The 16,535-nt window shown below is 35.7% G+C and overlaps 3 protein-coding genes across 3 annotated transcripts; 2 read left to right on the top strand and 1 right to left on the bottom strand.

Annotated features, from left to right (window-relative positions):
• The first annotated feature begins 2,610 nt into the window (after positions 1–2,610).
• Positions 2,611–4,738, top strand: LOC102626088 (uncharacterized). Its single transcript, XM_006473674.4, has 2 exons — positions 2,611–4,101; positions 4,184–4,738. Exons 1-2 carry the CDS (start codon positions 2,801–2,803, stop codon positions 4,461–4,463), a joined length of 1,581 nt encoding a protein of 526 aa, XP_006473737.2. The 5' UTR covers positions 2,611–2,800; the 3' UTR covers positions 4,464–4,738.
• Positions 4,739–7,072: 2,334 nt separating this feature from the next.
• LOC102626382 (F-box protein SKIP23) lies at positions 7,073–8,747 on the top strand. Its single transcript, XM_025096779.2, has one exon. It carries the CDS (start codon positions 7,292–7,294, stop codon positions 8,510–8,512), a length of 1,221 nt encoding a protein of 406 aa, XP_024952547.2. The 5' UTR covers positions 7,073–7,291; the 3' UTR covers positions 8,513–8,747.
• Positions 8,748–9,633: 886 nt separating this feature from the next.
• LOC102626678 (uncharacterized) lies at positions 9,634–11,532 on the bottom strand. The gene is made up of 3 exons (XM_006473676.4): positions 11,069–11,532; positions 10,631–10,895; positions 9,634–10,516 (listed from the first exon to the last, which is right to left on the bottom strand). The coding sequence occupies exons 1-3, from the start codon at positions 11,181–11,183 to the stop codon at positions 10,297–10,299; spliced, it is 600 nt and encodes a 199-aa protein (XP_006473739.1). The 5' UTR covers positions 11,184–11,532; the 3' UTR covers positions 9,634–10,296.
• Between the last annotated feature and the right edge of the window lie 5,003 nt (positions 11,533–16,535).

The raw sequence follows: 16,535 nt of genomic DNA, 5'->3' as shown, positions 1-16,535 counted from the left end.
AATCATAAAGTTTTCCGACGAAAGTACTTCCATCCTTCGATCCTATTTTCCTACCATTCTGATCCATTTCAAACCTTTACAAAGTTTTTCCCTCAAGGCTGGTTTTTTAAACCATGGGATTTAACAAAACCCCAGCCTTATTATCAAAGCATTTTGGAAGCCACTGAATCCGTTAAATTTAAACATTTTTTCCTCAGTGACTCCCATTATGAGCCGGCCTATTCAACGGCTACCATTTTAAAAGTTTTAAGCCCAAAACAGTGGGGTGATCTACTCCATAACCAAAAAAGATTTCCCACTAATTTCCAAATGCGTCTACCATATTGCTTGTCGTATTCCTATTGGGATTACCAACAGGCATGGTTCAACGCATTTTTCATTCAAAACCCCAAAAAATCCCATTCCTGGTTATTTTTCTTCAATTAAAAAATAATCGTCCAAAGCTTACCAAATTGATTTCAACAATAGTGGAACTATTTTGGTCCAATTTCACAAATCCTAACCCCAAATGCCTCCCATTGCTTAAGCCTTTTTAAAGCCCATTACATCCCTTCTGAATCAGAAAAAAGGTTTCCCCATTTTCTCTGTTTCTGTACAAATTTCTTCCTTCCATGGGTATGCATGTGGAATCTCCGACTTCATACCCAAAACACCCAACTCATTCTACAAAGGACATTTAAAGCAAGAGAACACTCAATAGGGGTATGGTTTTACAGCCCTAAGCGGAAAACCTATCCTAAAACGGGACTTACTACCAGTAAAAATTCACCCCGCAAACAGAAATTAAACAAAACACAAGAATTCAGAAAGTTTCCACTCACGAAAACCCATCTTCAATAGATAAAATATTTTGGGAATGGGTTTTATCAAACCAAACCGAAGATTTTTGTGAAGGTTGTGAAAGAACAATCTGTGAGGATGAGCTTTCACCAGAAAGAACAACAGTTTGGCTTTGGGAAGAAGATTTTGTAATTTCTTTAGAAATTGGTTTTTCTTCCTCAAGAATTTGAGAAAGGGCTTTAGATTTTGAAATGCCTTGTAAGGCAAGCATGAGCTCAGGGGATTTTGTAATGGATTCCATCCACTCTTTGACTTGTTGTTCAGAGGAGATGGATTTGTATTGGGTTCCTTGATTCTCTTCAACCATTTCAATCCAGGATTTAATGGGCATGGCTGAAGATAATAATTTTTCTTTAGAGGGGTTAAACTGGTGTTCTTTGGAGGATTTTTGAGAATCCGTGTCTTTAAGAACTGCTTTACCTTTGTCTTTGCGTTTGGGCGGCATTATCTGTTTTGAAGAAATTCTCTGGTTAGAAAATCAGGAATATAATTTGTATCACCTTTAATAAATTCAATATCAAAATCAAAAACACTCAAGATAGCTTGCCATCGTGCAAAAATTTATTTTGATGCAATATTTTGAACATTTTTTTCCAAAACATGTTTTGCAGCTTTGCAATCAATCCTAAGTAAAAAATTTTGATTTAATAAGTCGCTTTGAAATTTTGTAATGCATAAAACAATGGAGAGAATTTCTTTTTTGATAGTAGAATAATTTTTCTGGCAATCATTCCAATGTGCAGAAACATATTGTACTATCTGTTCTTTATCATTTTTCTTTTGCTTTAATATGCCTCCATAACCTATATCAGATGCATCAGTCTCAACAATTTTAGGTAATGTAGGATTAGCAAGATATAAACAAGGAATACTCTTTACAGAATTCTTAATAAGCTTTACAACTTTGGTATGTTCATCTGTCCAAGGAACATGTTTTTTCTTTAATCTATCATGCAGAAGTTTAGACAACCTGCTGATATTAGGGCATAAATCAAGAACATAGTTTAAACTTCCTAGAAACCTTTGTAATTGAGTTTTGTCTAGGATTTTATCAGGAAACTTGTCTGCAAAGACAAGTGAACGCTCAATAGGGGTAATGGTCCCTTTGGAAATATGATGACCTAGGAACTTAATCTTTGTTTGAAACAAAGAGACTTTTGAACTGGAGATTGTTAGGCCAGCCTTTCTGGTAGCAAAATAAAAAGTCTTTAAATGTTTAAAATGTTGGTCGATGGTTTGAGAAAAAATCAAAACATCATCAATATAGACAATGCAAAATTCAGAATAAGGGTTATAAATATCATTCATAATTCTTTGAAATTCTGACTTTCTCTAATTTCTCAGATAACAACGCTACGTACCATATCAAGTTTAAAATTTTGACTAGCCGTATTCCATCCAAAGCAAAGCAATTCCATTTAAAGAATCTAAACATTATTCGGTAAAGCACTCTGTATAAAAAGAATCAACCGCAGTTCATTTTCATTTTATTCAAAGCAATCCATAAAGAATTATTTTGAAAACACATCCTTCCTTCGATCCTATTTCTTTCTGGATTTTATAATATTAATATATAATTTTTATAAAATAATTATAAAATATGTGATTTAAATCATATTAAATATATATTAAGCGAGTTAATGGACCGCACGAGTCATTATTTATTTTATGAGTTTTCAATTTTAAATATTTAACACAATTATTAAATAAATCGTATTTAAATTAACGATAAATTTAATACCGTACAAAACGGGCGTAATACGAACAATTGGTGACCATTCTAACAGCTCCAATCAATTTATGTGACGAAAAAAAAAAATATGAGACAGGTTCAAAGACGGATTTTGCCTCGGCCACTTTCCTATTCCCCGCGCTAGGGTTTTTGTTAGTGAGAGAGCTTGAGCAATCTGATAATGGATACCTCGAACACATCGAAGTACTCTCACTCTGCTAACTGAAAATGGAAAACGCAGAAACCAACACCGAAAAATTGCCATCCCCATCACTGTCGCCACGACAAGAACCAGATCCCAAAAGGCTCAAAATGTCCGCAACCAGCACCTCCGACGACGAACGCGACCTCATCCCCGCCGCCGCAGGCGCCGATTCTACCACTAAAAGACAGCTATGCAAGCGCCGCAAGATAGCCATATTCTTCGCATACTGCGGCGTCGGCTACCAAGGCATGCAAAAGAACCCAGGCGCCAAAACCATCGAAGGCGATCTCGAAGAAGCCCTCTTCCACTCCGGTGCCGTCTCTGAACGGGACCGTGGCAACCCCAGGCGATATGACTGGGCCCGCTCGGCCCGAACCGATAAGGGTGTAAGTGCCGTGGGCCAGGTTGTATCGGGTCGCTTTTGTATCGACCCGCCCGGTCTTGTTGAAAGACTTAATTCTAATCTCCCCACTCAGATTCGGATTTTTGGTTACAAGCGTGTGACGGCGTCGTTTAACGCCAAGAAGTTTTGCGATCAGAGGAGGTATGTGTATCTTCTTCCTGTATTTGCTCTTGATTCATCTTCTCATAGGGATAGAGAGAGTGTTATGGCTAGTTTAGGGTCTGGTAATGAACTTGTTAAGTGTTTAGAGTGTTCTGAAAGAGGCCGTAAAGTAATTGGTGTTATGGGTAAGCGTACTTATCAGTTAGGCCTTCCGTCTAACGATGAGAATGCAAGTTTGAACTCTCAAGTTAAAGTTGATACTGTAGTCTCCACTTGCAATGGTGATAGGCATAATACAAATCTAGAATCTGTAGAGAGCAATAAAACAATTTCAGAATCCGTAATGGTGGAAAATGCAAATTCTGAGTCTGTGAATGAAACTCTGGTTGAGAGTAGGACTTCTGAAACTGTTCAAAATGAAAATACTGATTTGAGTTTGGATCTGGATTCTAAGAATGATTCGAAGGTTATGGCTGAGGAAAGGAGTGTAAATGGAGAGGAGAAATTGTTAAAGGGGAGTGGATTTTGTTATGGCGAGGAGGAGAAGAAGAGGTTCAATAGAATCTTGAAGCATTATGTAGGGTCTCACAACTTTCATAACTTCACCACCAGAACAAAAGCTGAAGACCCATCGGCTCGACGCTACATCATATCATTTGGTGCTGACTCTGTAGTTAATGTTGAAGGCATTGATTTTCTTAAGTGTGAGGTTGTGGGGCAGAGTTTCATGCTTCATCAGATTCGAAAGATGATAGGGCTTGCTGTTGCAGTCGTGAGGAATTGTGCTCCTGAGTCATTGATTGAAACTGCCTTGCAGAAGTAAGTACTTCATTATTTTGCTTCAATTATACTTTTCATGTTTGAAATGATTTGTTATAATTAATTTCTAACAACATTATAGGGATGTTAACATTAATGTACCAACGGCTCCTGAGGTTGGCTTATACTTGGATGAGTGTATCTTCGCATCATACAACAAGAAATGGAAAGACAGTCATGAAGAGCTGTCAATGAAAGCCTATGAAGAAGAAGCAGAAAATTTCAAAATGAAGCACATATTCTCGCATATCGCCCGAACAGAACAGAAGGAGGGAGTTGTGGCCCTGTGGTTGCATTCTTTGAATTACCGGAACTATCCTGACCTACGTTTTCTTGGCAATGATGAATCTGCTGATCGTTAATGTTCCAAAAGTGAGGGAGATAGCTAAATGAATTCTCTCAAAAGGCAAATGGTTCAAAGTGATTTTTCTTTCCTTCAGTCCGTGTATGCTTTTGTTGTTTTCTTATTTATAACTTCTGATTCTCGATAGAAACTAGTGCTTGCAGTGAAAAATCGAATGTATGTTTTCCTATATCATTTTGATGCTTGACAGTCACTGCTGCGCTTGCTTATAGATTCTGATAAAGTCGTTAGATTGTTCTTTAATAAGTATGTGCTCTTATTTTTAATTCCAAATTGAATCTTGCAAGTAGGGATGGCAATGGGCACCGCCCGCAGCGGGTTTGCCATTACCAAATCCAAACCCGCACAAAATTTAAATTATCAAATCCACCCGTAACCCGCAGCGGGTTTTAATTTTTTTAAAAAAACCCACCCGCAGCGGGTTTTAACAATTACCAAACCCGCAATGGTATCCGGCGGATTTTTTGCGGGTTTTCGTATTTAAAATCACAAATATTTAATATATAAATTTATAATAATAACATCAAGTTCCATATAACATATTCAATTTTATATTTAAACAATGTAAATGAAAAATTAAAATTTCCACATCAATTCAACACAAATTCTCAAATTTAAGTATAAATTATACAAATCTATTTAAAAAACACAAACTAATATCTAAAAATAATAATTACATTTCATATTATCATTTAAAACAAGATCAAAGAGAATATATTTATTTTATTCACCACCATAAGCACCCATCTAACACAATGCCTAAAATAATAATTAAGATTAATATTTTCAAATACTAATTCGAAGGGAAATGCCTTTAGTTTTCTTTAAGTTATGACTTTAGAATAAGAGATGAGCCATATACACGCATACACAACTTTGAGCCTTTTGCTATTTGGTAATTTGATTAATTACATTATTTTCTTTATATATTTTTATATTTAAATTAAATTAAAAATATTTGAAAAAAATTATTGCGGGTTTGGTGGATATCCATGCGGGTATCCACCGGGTATAAGGTTAATACCAAACCCACCCGCATCCATATGCGGGTTTTAATTTATAATACTAAACCCACCCGCAACAGATAAAATTACCCGCAACGGGCGGGTTTTGGCGGGTGGATTTGGACGGGTTTGCGGGTACAATTACCATCCCTACTTGTAAGCAAGTTGATCCAATATCATGGGTGATTAATTACTGGTTTAGTCAGTCTGTTCCTTGATTGATTACTTGCAGGATCCAATTTTATCATTTCTGAAATCAGAAAACGACTCAAACTCGATCCTGAAAGGGAGGGAAAAAAAAAAAAAAATATATATATATATATATTCAAAGGCCAACGGTGGTCTTTGAGTGCGTTTGGGCGTGAAGTGGTGTAACGTTTTAAAATGCGCGTTTGGGCGTGAAGTGGTGTAACGTTTTAAAATGCGCGTTTGGGCGTGAAGTGGTGTAACGTTTTAAAAAGCAGGTGCTGTGGAGTAAAGGGTTTAGATTTTAGCGGTCTCGCGCCACTCTCAACTGTACTCTTTGTCATTTAATGAAGTAGTGGATTTCTGTCATTTAGTACAGAAGTGGGTTTTATAGTGGTGGTGCCTTAAGTGGGCTCTTCTTTAAAACTCGCAAAAATTTTATATAAATAAATAGCATGTTTTACAGTGAGACCAACTTATTTTGTGATTTAACAAAATCTTAATATAGCGGTTTCTATCACCTCCGTTAACAGGACTGACCTACATTTCCTTTGTACATACCACCTGGCTGACGTGGCGGAAAAGCCGGTCCTATTTTATAAAGGGCACACCATGGCCGACAGACCTTTTTTTTTCCTCTCTCTCTCCTTTCCTTCTCCACAAACTAGAGGTGACAAAATTTGACACAATTTGATTATCCGACACGAATATAGCACCAATAAATGGGTATGGGTCGTCGAATTTAATACGATTATTAAATGAGTCGGGTCTGGGTCAACACGATTTTTTTTCGTGTCGGATTATGGTTAAAATTCTTGACCCATTTACCCGATCAATGACCCGATTATATTTTCTATTTTAAAATAATTTACAGATTCTTGTCATCAAAATTCAAATATTATGATGATTTTTTTTATTCTTTAAAAGGATGAATATAGACACAATATTTTATTTATAAAATTTTAAATACATTTAGAGCTTTAATAGTGTAAATATATAAAATATTGGTAGACATGTATATTTTATAATATTGATATATAATATTATTTACATATATATAATTAAAACTTCAATAGTGTGTGTAATATTTTAGTAGATACGTATATTTTATAATATTGATAAATTATGTATGTATGTATAGATGTATATATGTATGTGCATACATATGTATGACAAAATGTAAATATTTGATATAACTTTTGTTTAATATATAGATATTAAGCGGATTATTGGATAACTCAATTATTTTTTCGTGTCGGATTTGAGTCTCAATATTTTAACATAATTATTAAATAAGTTAGATTTATATCGACCTAAATTTAACATGATATAAAACTGACACAACACAAATACGACCGATGACCCATTTTGCCAACTCCACCACAAACCATCGGCAAATAAGTATCAAATTCTTCTTTTTGAAAAGAAAGTAATAATATGCAAGAGTTGGCGATTCGTAGTCTCGTTGACTCAGAGGTTCATGCTGACCGTCCACGCCACTAATTGACTTCGGGAACGTCTCCTGATCACGTATCAGTTTCAGATGAACACACGCGAGACACGCAGCTCGTGCCTATCGGCTCTCTCTCTCCATCAATTAGAGTTGGTTATTGCAGAATTAACAGATTAGAAATTGATGAAGATGGAGGTTGATTGGACCGAATTGCCCGCGGAGCTAATAGAAGCGATCTCCAAAAAGCTCAAATTCTACAGCGATTACATCCGCTTCCAAAGAGTGTGTCGCAATTGGCGATTATCAATTCCAAAAACCCCAAATCACCTCCCTCCTCAGCTCCCTTGGCTGATGTTACCTCAATCGCAATCACAATCACAGTCACAGACACACTGCGCCTTCTTCAATCTCTCCGCCAACAAAGTCCACTTGCTCAACCTTCCAGAAGCTTCTCTTCGCAGTCGCCACTGTGGCTCTTCTCACGGCTGGGTAATCATCCTCGACGAAACCCCAGCGATCCTCCTGCTGAATCCCTTGACACGAGTCAAAATTCACTTGCCTCCGTTGTCTTCATTTCCTAATGTGGTTAGTTTCAGTTACTTTGACATTGGTAGGGAGTACACGGTTGCTTCTTATTTGCCAGCAGGAGCAGGTGACCGCTACAACTGTAGTCTAAGACAAATGCGTGACTCTTTTATTAAGAAAATTGTTCTGTCTTCGAGCCCTGTTGACAAAGACTATAATTTTTTGGCGGTCGCTATTCTTAATCAAACAGCTGATTTGGCTTACTGTAGAAATGGAGATCAGTGTTGGACTTTAATTGAAGGTATGCAATCTTATTCTGAAGATGTTATCTATCGTAAAGGATCATTTTACGCGGTTGATAAGGCCGGGTTGATTACAGTATGTGATATTGCTGGTGATAAAGATAAACCTAGGGTTTCAATTATTCAAACCCCGCCACAGTTTGGTGGTGATATGCAGTATTTGGTTGGTTCAGAAGATGAATTGTTGCTAGTTACACGGTATTTAGATCTTGAATTTGATTTTGAGCCTCATCAGCCACAGTTGGTGTATAGAACCACAAGGTTTGAAGTTTTTAAGTTAAATTGGTGTGGGCCACAGTGGGAGAGAATGAGAAGCTTGGGCGATACTGCATTGTTTATAGGGCAAAATTCTTCTTTGGCATTGTCTGCATCAGATTTTCCTGGCTGTCTAGCAGATTGCATATATTATACTGATGATTACTCAGAGAGTAACTATGATGATGTCTATGGAGAGCATGATCTAGGCATTTTCAAGTTAGAGGATGGAAGCATCGAACCATTACCCTGTTATCCACGCTATTCGCATTTCCGCTTAAGATGGCCTCCACCACTTTGGGTTACACCTAATCCATGCTGATTTGGCTTGAACATCAGCGTAAATACTTATTTATTTGGCTTGAATGTGAATGTAAATCTAGATGTTATTGTTTATTGGTTTCTTTGTTAAAATGCATTCTATTAAAATTTCTGGTCTCAGATCTTGCCATGATATGTTATGGTGGGTTACTAGTCTGTTTATTTGTGATATATTCAACAATATGTCCATACTTAAATATTCAGTTGGATAACTAGTGAGCGTTGGTTCTTCTTTACTTGTCTTACACTTATTAATTGACCTCTTTGATTAGCTTTTTGGGTCAAATTTAGTGCTTTATTTGACAACATTGTGATTATATGACATTATGCAACAGAAATCATATAAGGGCTTTATAGCATGACAATAAGAACTTGGTGCAGACGTGTAATGCAAATTTAGAAAGATCTCATGCATTCATTTGCAATGTTGTTTGCTCACATTCTCTCTTTGATGCTGGTGATTTTCAGAAATTGGTCCTCATCTTTCAAACACACTGTTACATGTGAAGTTTATTATGCACCTAAAAAAATACTCGGTATTTGTGTATGATTGTATGTATTCACATAAATATTCTGAATGTCTAAGAATTTGATACTAACCAGATGTCCCATCGAAGAAACCTATTAGATTGCCGAATATGCTAGGGTTGCTTTCTTAAGCCATTCTTTCATGTGTGCAGCTGGGATCCAAAACCCCAAAATTCCCCCTCCCACAAGCAGTTATATGAGAAAATTTTGAATGTTGCTCTTGCTCATAGAAGTTAGGAGAGCTATATGGTGGATATACTTTCTAGAGGGTGGAAAATAGGTACAGTGAATGGAAGTTTCGGTTCATATTTGCAGATAGCGCTGACCTCTTAGTAGCCTTTCTCGAGTATTACAAAGTTGTTGTTTCTTTGACCCTGCTAATGCTTTTGTAATTAGAACATCTTGGCTCTGCTAGGAGATGATACCTTACGCAGATGGCGTCAAAGAGACAAACACTTCTTTCTGAAGGGGAGCTGTTTGAAATCATTTGATTGCTAGCCATTCAATGACAGATATAGAGTTCCTAGTGAATGTTACTTATGTGTCTAATTTCCTTGCAAGAAGAGGATAGAATTTAGTAAATATGCAAACAGCTTCCGAAATCAGGCCTTATCTACGATGTCACTGAAACTTTAGACCTAGTCAATAATAGTATCTTCAAGTGTCTCTTACAGTCGTACAACATTTTCATTGTATTTTTATGCTGACCTTGCTTGTATTTCTGTCCGTTTGATTCTGTCATCAAATAGAGCTTATGTTCCTATTATGATATGGTCCTGCTGTTGTGCCTTCTCTATCCATTCAATCCATCGTTAAATGGAAAACCTAATTCAGAATAAACCAGTGATGGCTACGGGCAACCTCTACCAATACCCACCACCCCCCACCCCAAGCAATATTCTTTGTGAGGGAACTGCTACACGCTGGCCCTTCAATTATTGGGATAAGGGTTTACATGTCTCACAGTCTGAGTCCAATTAGCCCAACTATTGACAACAACTATGGCCCAGACATAAATATCAGATTAGTTCGACGAGTGTGCCCTCTGGGCACTCGTCCTGATTTTAATCTTCTGAGGTGACCTGCATGTGTTATAACAAAATGTAGAGATAAGAATAAGAACAAATTATTTTTTTATTTAATAACTAGTTAATTAGCAGTCCCATTATATATAAGACGATCTAAAAGCACATTTTTACAATACGCTAAATATTGACAGGGAAAGTAGAAACCCAGGACAGCAGGATGGCCGTATCCCTATGCGATAAACCTCATGGAGTACATGGAAAACGCAGAGTCCACAGAAGGCGCACGATAAACATTGGGATGATCACTCTCTAATCCATAGTCCACCATCGGACGGTATTCCATCTCCTCATCATGCTCATAAACAAACTCCGGTACTTCAATCTCGTTCCTCCTCACATGGTCCCACAGAAACTCTAGCCGATTCACATACTTGACCTTCCCGTAAAACCTGCGTTAACACGGTGAAGTCAAGTGTAGTGAAGTTGGCATTAGAATTGAGAATTTAGAATTTAGAACAGGTCAAAGAAGCGCGTGCTCTTGATCTTGAGAATCTAATTCTTACCCTCCGCTGAAAATGAGACGGCCAAATGTGGCTAGGAAGAGCCTGGCTTGTAAACTCGGGTGCACGAAATAAACATGCTCCAAATGATCCTGGACGTCCGTCGGAATAGCATCGTAGATTGATCGTAGGGCGGAGATTCCAGGATAGTTTTGGCTCCGTTGGACGCCAGTGTGCACGTAAACCATTGAGAATGGCGCTTCTCTTAACTTGGGAAAAATCTTATCCTGCAAGTACTTGTTCAATACCTCAACACTCACAAGTCGAGCTGATAGTGAAAAAAAAAGGAAAAATGATAATCAACAAATCAATATAATATTCATAAATACATCATAATCATGCATATCAATCAAAACACATACAATTCTATTCAATACAATAAATCAAATATTCAACAAGCAAAAGAATCAAATGAACATTCTGTATAAATTTCATCCACACCAGGGAAGATTTTTCCAATGACACGAAGAACAGAACGGCCATGTTTATCCCTTCCTTGGATCTTGAACACTTGAAGTTTGTCCAATAGAAGTTCTTGGTCTTCTTGAGAGTACATAGTTCTTTTTTTTTTTTTTTTGGGGTATTAGAAATTAAGTTGTTGGCGGCCGTTACTTTTAGTTTTACAGGGAAGCTGTTAGAAAGGGGAGTACTAATTTAAATGCTGTCTAAGGTGGGATGACGGTGAGTGGGGAGAGCAAGGGCCTTTGCTTTATATATATATATATATATAAAGCGGGAGGATAGTGAGCACTTATCTTAATGCCCTAAACGACGCCGATGGCATATGGTTACAGGAGTATATTCTCAAGCATCTCCCATTTTGGATCGGACTATCGGAGTCGGTCTGATTCAACTCGGTGGAACCGTCACTGAGTTACTGACACGTATCTTGCTGCTGCTGTCCCGTGGCTTCTACTATTAAGCTGTCAAGCAAATGTATGTATGCATGGTTGTTTAAATAAAATAAAAAAATCTACATGCATTAGAGGTATGACAATTAATACATACATACAAACATATATATAATTCAACTAAATATTTTTACAAATTAAAAAAGAAGAGTGACATGAACAAAAGATAATTGATAAAGATGAAAATTCAATTTTTTACATCTGATCTACATCAATTAGATGTAAAAATTCTGATGTACTCTAAAATCACATTTGATTCTCATCATTTTTATATGCTGCATAATCAAAGTTAATGTGACTTTAATTTCCTTGCTCGCGAATAGTTCCCTCCAAGTGTCGAATAAACATTTGAAGGTAAATCATACAGCTTCCATGCTCGTAGGGAAAGTCACATATATGTTTTTGGATGAAACAATAGCGTCAACAAAATTAAGTAGAGTCACAATCACAACGATTTTGAAATATTCCAAAATTGTCTAGATGGATTTAAGCAAATTGGATCCCTAGATGACATAAAATGTCAAAATTGTTCACTTATTCCCACTCATACTCATACAAACTAGCTTATTATGTGGGGGCATACGAGTGGTTTCCTGGAAGGAGGCCTCGTAACTAGAATTAGAAAAGTGATCAAGATATTTTGCTTCCTTTATCTCTTTTCCAAACACTGACTTCTCCCCAAACGTTCATTAATATTTATTAATACAACGAGTAAATTAGAAGATAATAGAAATTTTGTCTTGAAGGGTCGGTAAAGTTTAGATATCTGGTGACCAATCATTTTCAAGCAAGCATCAAAATGGTTGGGTGCTTCATGTTTGAAGATTTATTTATTTTAGGGAAATTATAATTCATATACCCTATATTTGCTCTGCTATCAAAAATACTACAACACTTTGAGAGTGTATCAATCGTCCACCCTTAGTTGATAAAATGTATTAGCCGACCACCAAACTATTAGTTGCCGTTTGAAAGTTAACGAAATTACAATAAATTGATGATTTTACCCTTGAAAATTATCACTTGTATACCCTTAAATTCTCTTTTTATTACTTGTATACCCTTAAATTATCACTTGTATTATATAAAAAGACCAAATTACCCTTCTGACGTCATCATACTTAAACGGCAACTAACGGTTTAGTGGTCAGCTGATATATTTTATCAATTTAAAATAAACGATTGATACATCCTTAAAGTATTATAATATTTTTAATAATAGAATAAACTAAAAATATACAAATGATAATTACTCTTTATTTTAATCCACAGACCTTTGAATCTGATCCAACAAATTTAATTAAAAAAATCATCAGTCTCTCTAATCTATGGGCCAAATTGTCAACACCGATGACAGATGATGGATAATAGTGGGCCATAACGTTGGAGGTTACGTCAGTGGTGCCGGGGGCTCAACGGATAGGATAGGGCTGGGCCACAATTCAGAATAGTTTCCTTGATAACAAATTTTCTTAAATGCTCGCATGACACACAAGCCAGCTTGGGGGACTTGAAGGTTTATTATACGTGAGAAGGTTGACCAGGTAAGCGTTATTATTATTATTATAAATACTAGATTAGATCGTCGTGAAAGAGAGACCTACCGATATCAAGAACTTCAAACAAAATTGGAAATTGATTACTAATGTTAATAATAATGGTCTTTCTTGCAAGGCGTGGCATCAACATGTATACTTACTATCACAGTCATATTGAAAATTAAAAAAAGAAAAAGAAAAAAGTGTAGGAATCAATATGATTCAATTATTGGGAGTAAACTCTAAAGAAACCAGAGACCATGATCCATAAAAAAAGGGGCTTTGGCAAAAACCATGCACGATGAACCGAGGACAAGAAAGGAGCCTAAGCCAATATGAATATGTCTCATTGGCTTGGAGAACGAAAAAGAACTGTTTCAGTCTTGACTTATCAAATATTGAAGCATATCTTTAAGATGGATCTTGCTAAATTACAACATCTGTAATTTTCTTTTTCTTTTTTTTAGTATGACTCAATTGTTGCTTGTCAAACAATTAAGGGGTCATAAAAAATTAATTTTAGGTCAGCTGCCCTTCAAGAATTGGCTTACAATTATTTTACATCATCTGTAATCAGTAAACTACCCCAACATTATTTTTGGTCGGCAGTGGAGAAGTCTAACCTCATTTAGCCTCATGCTCACATGATGGTTGGAGTGATTTAAATCTCGAAATCACTTGAGGAGAATTATGACCTCACGGTGGAAATTATTTGGCTTTATGCTCACAATAAGGGTGGATGGCTGGACAAATTTAAAAAAAAAAAGAAAAAAAGAAAAAGCAAAATGATATGATGTGAACTAACATGAGGAGGATACCTTTTCGAATCCATAATCTGAACAACAGGTGTCTGTCCGTTGGTTATATGGTTCGATAAAAAATTTCATTTCTTTGGGTCTCGTTTTGCAATTTTAAATTATTTTTGTTTTATTTTTTTATTATTTTAAAGATTTTTATCTTTTTTTATGATATTATATTTAAGTATCATTTATTTTATTTTTCTTGTGTTAGTAGGTAGACTTTCATTATGTAATAATAACTCAGGTTTGTTAGTTTTGTAAATTCACATTATTTAAGATTAGTATAAAAGTCCTCAGAACCCTGGCTTATTATTTAGACCGTATTCAATATTATTCCAATTATTCATAAACTTTAATTTTTCTATCTTTTATCTTTTTTATATTTCTATTTTGTCATAATAAGAAAACATTGGAATTATATGAGTATTTCAAAATACTAATGTCCCACGTTGAGGGAAGCGAGAGCAATTATTTTTGTGTTTGACCTCAAATTAGTCAAGTGTTTAGTGTAATTATTAACTAGAGTTGAACAAGTCAAATCGACTTGTAATTTAGATTATTTAAGTTGGATTAAATTATGAAGCACACAGATGATTAGTTCAAATTAAATAAGAAAATAGGTAACTAGTTCAAATTGAATTAGAAAAAGGAGTACTGTAGAGGGTTTTTCTATATAAGAGAAATATATAAAATCTTTAACAACTACGTGAGAGAGAGAGAGAGAGAGAGATTGTTCTCTACTTCTATCTCATATTTCTTCATCAATTTTCTTTCTTTTACTATTCAAAACTATTGTTTGGAGTGTAATTCACAATAGTGTCGTTATATTCTAGAGGTTAATTCACTTTCATTTGTGTCCTTTTTGAACCAAAAAACCTTTTTTAAAGAAATAGAAATTGTTGTTTAAGATAGTGCTTTGTGCGACAAGTAATGTTTACTAGTCCAATAACAACATCAGAGTTCAAAAAAATAATATTGATTCATATTTTCAATAAAAGATTCATAATCACTTTAAACAAGTTATATATGAGATGCAAGCAAAGCCTTGTGCTGCTTTTAAATAAAGATAAGAAAAATCATAATTATAAAAAGGGTAATTTTGAAATTTAGTAAGGCCTATTTAAGTATTTAACATAACTTCAAATTTTTTTTGTGATGTGCAATTAAAAACCAGGGGCTTCTGAGAAAAATTACGGGGCCAAATTGCATCACTCCATTTTCCTTTTTTTTTTGTTTTTTTGTGTGTCTAAATCCAGCTAAGTTTGGCTCATTATATTGAGTTGAAGAAAATGTATAGAACTTGCTAGTTTGGATTTTTACTCATTAGCCTTTTGCAATAGCGTGTAAAAGCAAAGCTTTATTTCGAAGGCCAAATACAATAACAGTGGCCATACACACTCGATTTCATGCATGGCAATCAACAAATTTGAGATCCACCAAACTAATCTATTAAAGTAAAAGATGCATTGAACATTTGACCTTTTTATTAAAATCTATTTACAGTAGTATTATATATAGGAATAATTTTCAGGCAGACAAAAAAATTTATTCTTAATTTAAGCTACTTAATAAATAAGAATATAGTGCGAGGAGCACGAGACAACGCGGGTAAGGGCATGCATGGGTAGCGCGCAACATCTCGTAAGTGCGTGGACATACAGGCATGCAAGCACGAGACGCATGGGGCACGTGCGCCGGTCGAGTGGACAGAATGCGGGATGACAAGAGGCAATAGTGCAAACGTACACAAGGGGAGCACGCAAATGTGCAACACAATGGGGGATGCACGATGGTGAAACTATGTGAATATGAGAGGCGTTCACTCTCGAGCTGTGTAAGGGAAGTGTCAGTTGAACGTGGAGCATGTTGGTCGGAAATTCTCCGGAAATGGGTCCTAGAATAAAGTATGAGTGAATAGTTATTGGTGCAACTTGTGGAAAAACATGGCTTTGAAGTACATGTCTAGAAAAGTGGAAACAAGAGAAGTGGGCAGTGGCAGTTATAACTGTGAAAAGAGGTAAACTGGCACCGCCCTTCTGGATGGGGTGCCAACCATTGTCAACATTCAAAGATTTGAATGTTGACATTCAAATCTTTGAATGAAGAAAAGAAGCAAACAACTTTGACAAGAAAGAAGAAAAAGGAAGAGTTGAAGAAGATAATGGTGGTGGAAAATATAATAGTATTTTAATAGCCAATTTTGGCTATAAAAAAAGGGTGCTGCTCATTTGGTTTGTGCATCCAGTTTTGTGAAAAAACAAAGTTTAGAGCTTGAGTAATTTTAAGGAATTAAAATTATAAAGTTCTTGTGGGTGAGAAAAAAATATTTCTGAGAGTGTGGTTGTAATAATTTTTCACATAGTGAATATTTTTCTCTGGTTGTCTTTTTGACAACGGCCGTGGTTTTTCTCCTGATTTAGAGTTTTCCACGTAAATCTTGTGTTGTTTGATTGATATATTCTCTATTTAATTTTTCTTATTAATTTGGTGCTTGATAAATTGCTTGGAGAGATCTTGGGAGGAAGCTCAATTTCCTAATAGTGGTATCAGAGCCATTAATTGAAGTTTTAGTGTCGGGGCACTGTTTACGTATACGGTACTGTTCACGTATACAATACTATTCATGTGAAGCAGTAGGAGCCAATCCAAACAGTCCGTG

This window comes from Citrus sinensis, chromosome 5 (genome assembly GCF_022201045.2).
Source record: "Citrus sinensis cultivar Valencia sweet orange chromosome 5, DVS_A1.0, whole genome shotgun sequence".
Taxonomy (NCBI): domain Eukaryota; kingdom Viridiplantae; phylum Streptophyta; class Magnoliopsida; order Sapindales; family Rutaceae; genus Citrus; species Citrus sinensis.
Note: the sequence above shows the minus strand (reverse complement) of the source record. Positions and strands in the feature narration are given on the sequence as shown.

What these genes read in the sequence shown, in the direction of transcription:
- LOC102626088 (XM_006473674.4), top strand. Translation starts at nt 2,801, where the DNA reads ATGGAAAACGCAGAAACCAACACCGAAAAATTGCCATCCCCATCACTG. An exon ending in ATTGAAACTGCCTTGCAGAA is followed by an intron (nt 4,102 to 4,183) that starts GTAAGTACTTCA and finishes ACAACATTATAG; the next exon opens with GGATGTTAACATTAATGTAC.
- LOC102626382 (XM_025096779.2), top strand. Translation starts at nt 7,292, where the DNA reads ATGAAGATGGAGGTTGATTGGACCGAATTGCCCGCGGAGCTAATAGAA.
- LOC102626678 (XM_006473676.4), bottom strand. Translation starts at nt 11,183, where the DNA reads ATGTACTCTCAAGAAGACCAAGAACTTCTATTGGACAAACTTCAAGTG. An exon ending in CATTGGAAAAATCTTCCCTG is followed by an intron (nt 10,896 to 11,068) that starts GTGTGGATGAAA and finishes TTTCACTATCAG; the next exon opens with CTCGACTTGTGAGTGTTGAG. An exon ending in CGTCTCATTTTCAGCGGAGG is followed by an intron (nt 10,517 to 10,630) that starts GTAAGAATTAGA and finishes GTGTTAACGCAG; the next exon opens with GTTTTACGGGAAGGTCAAGT.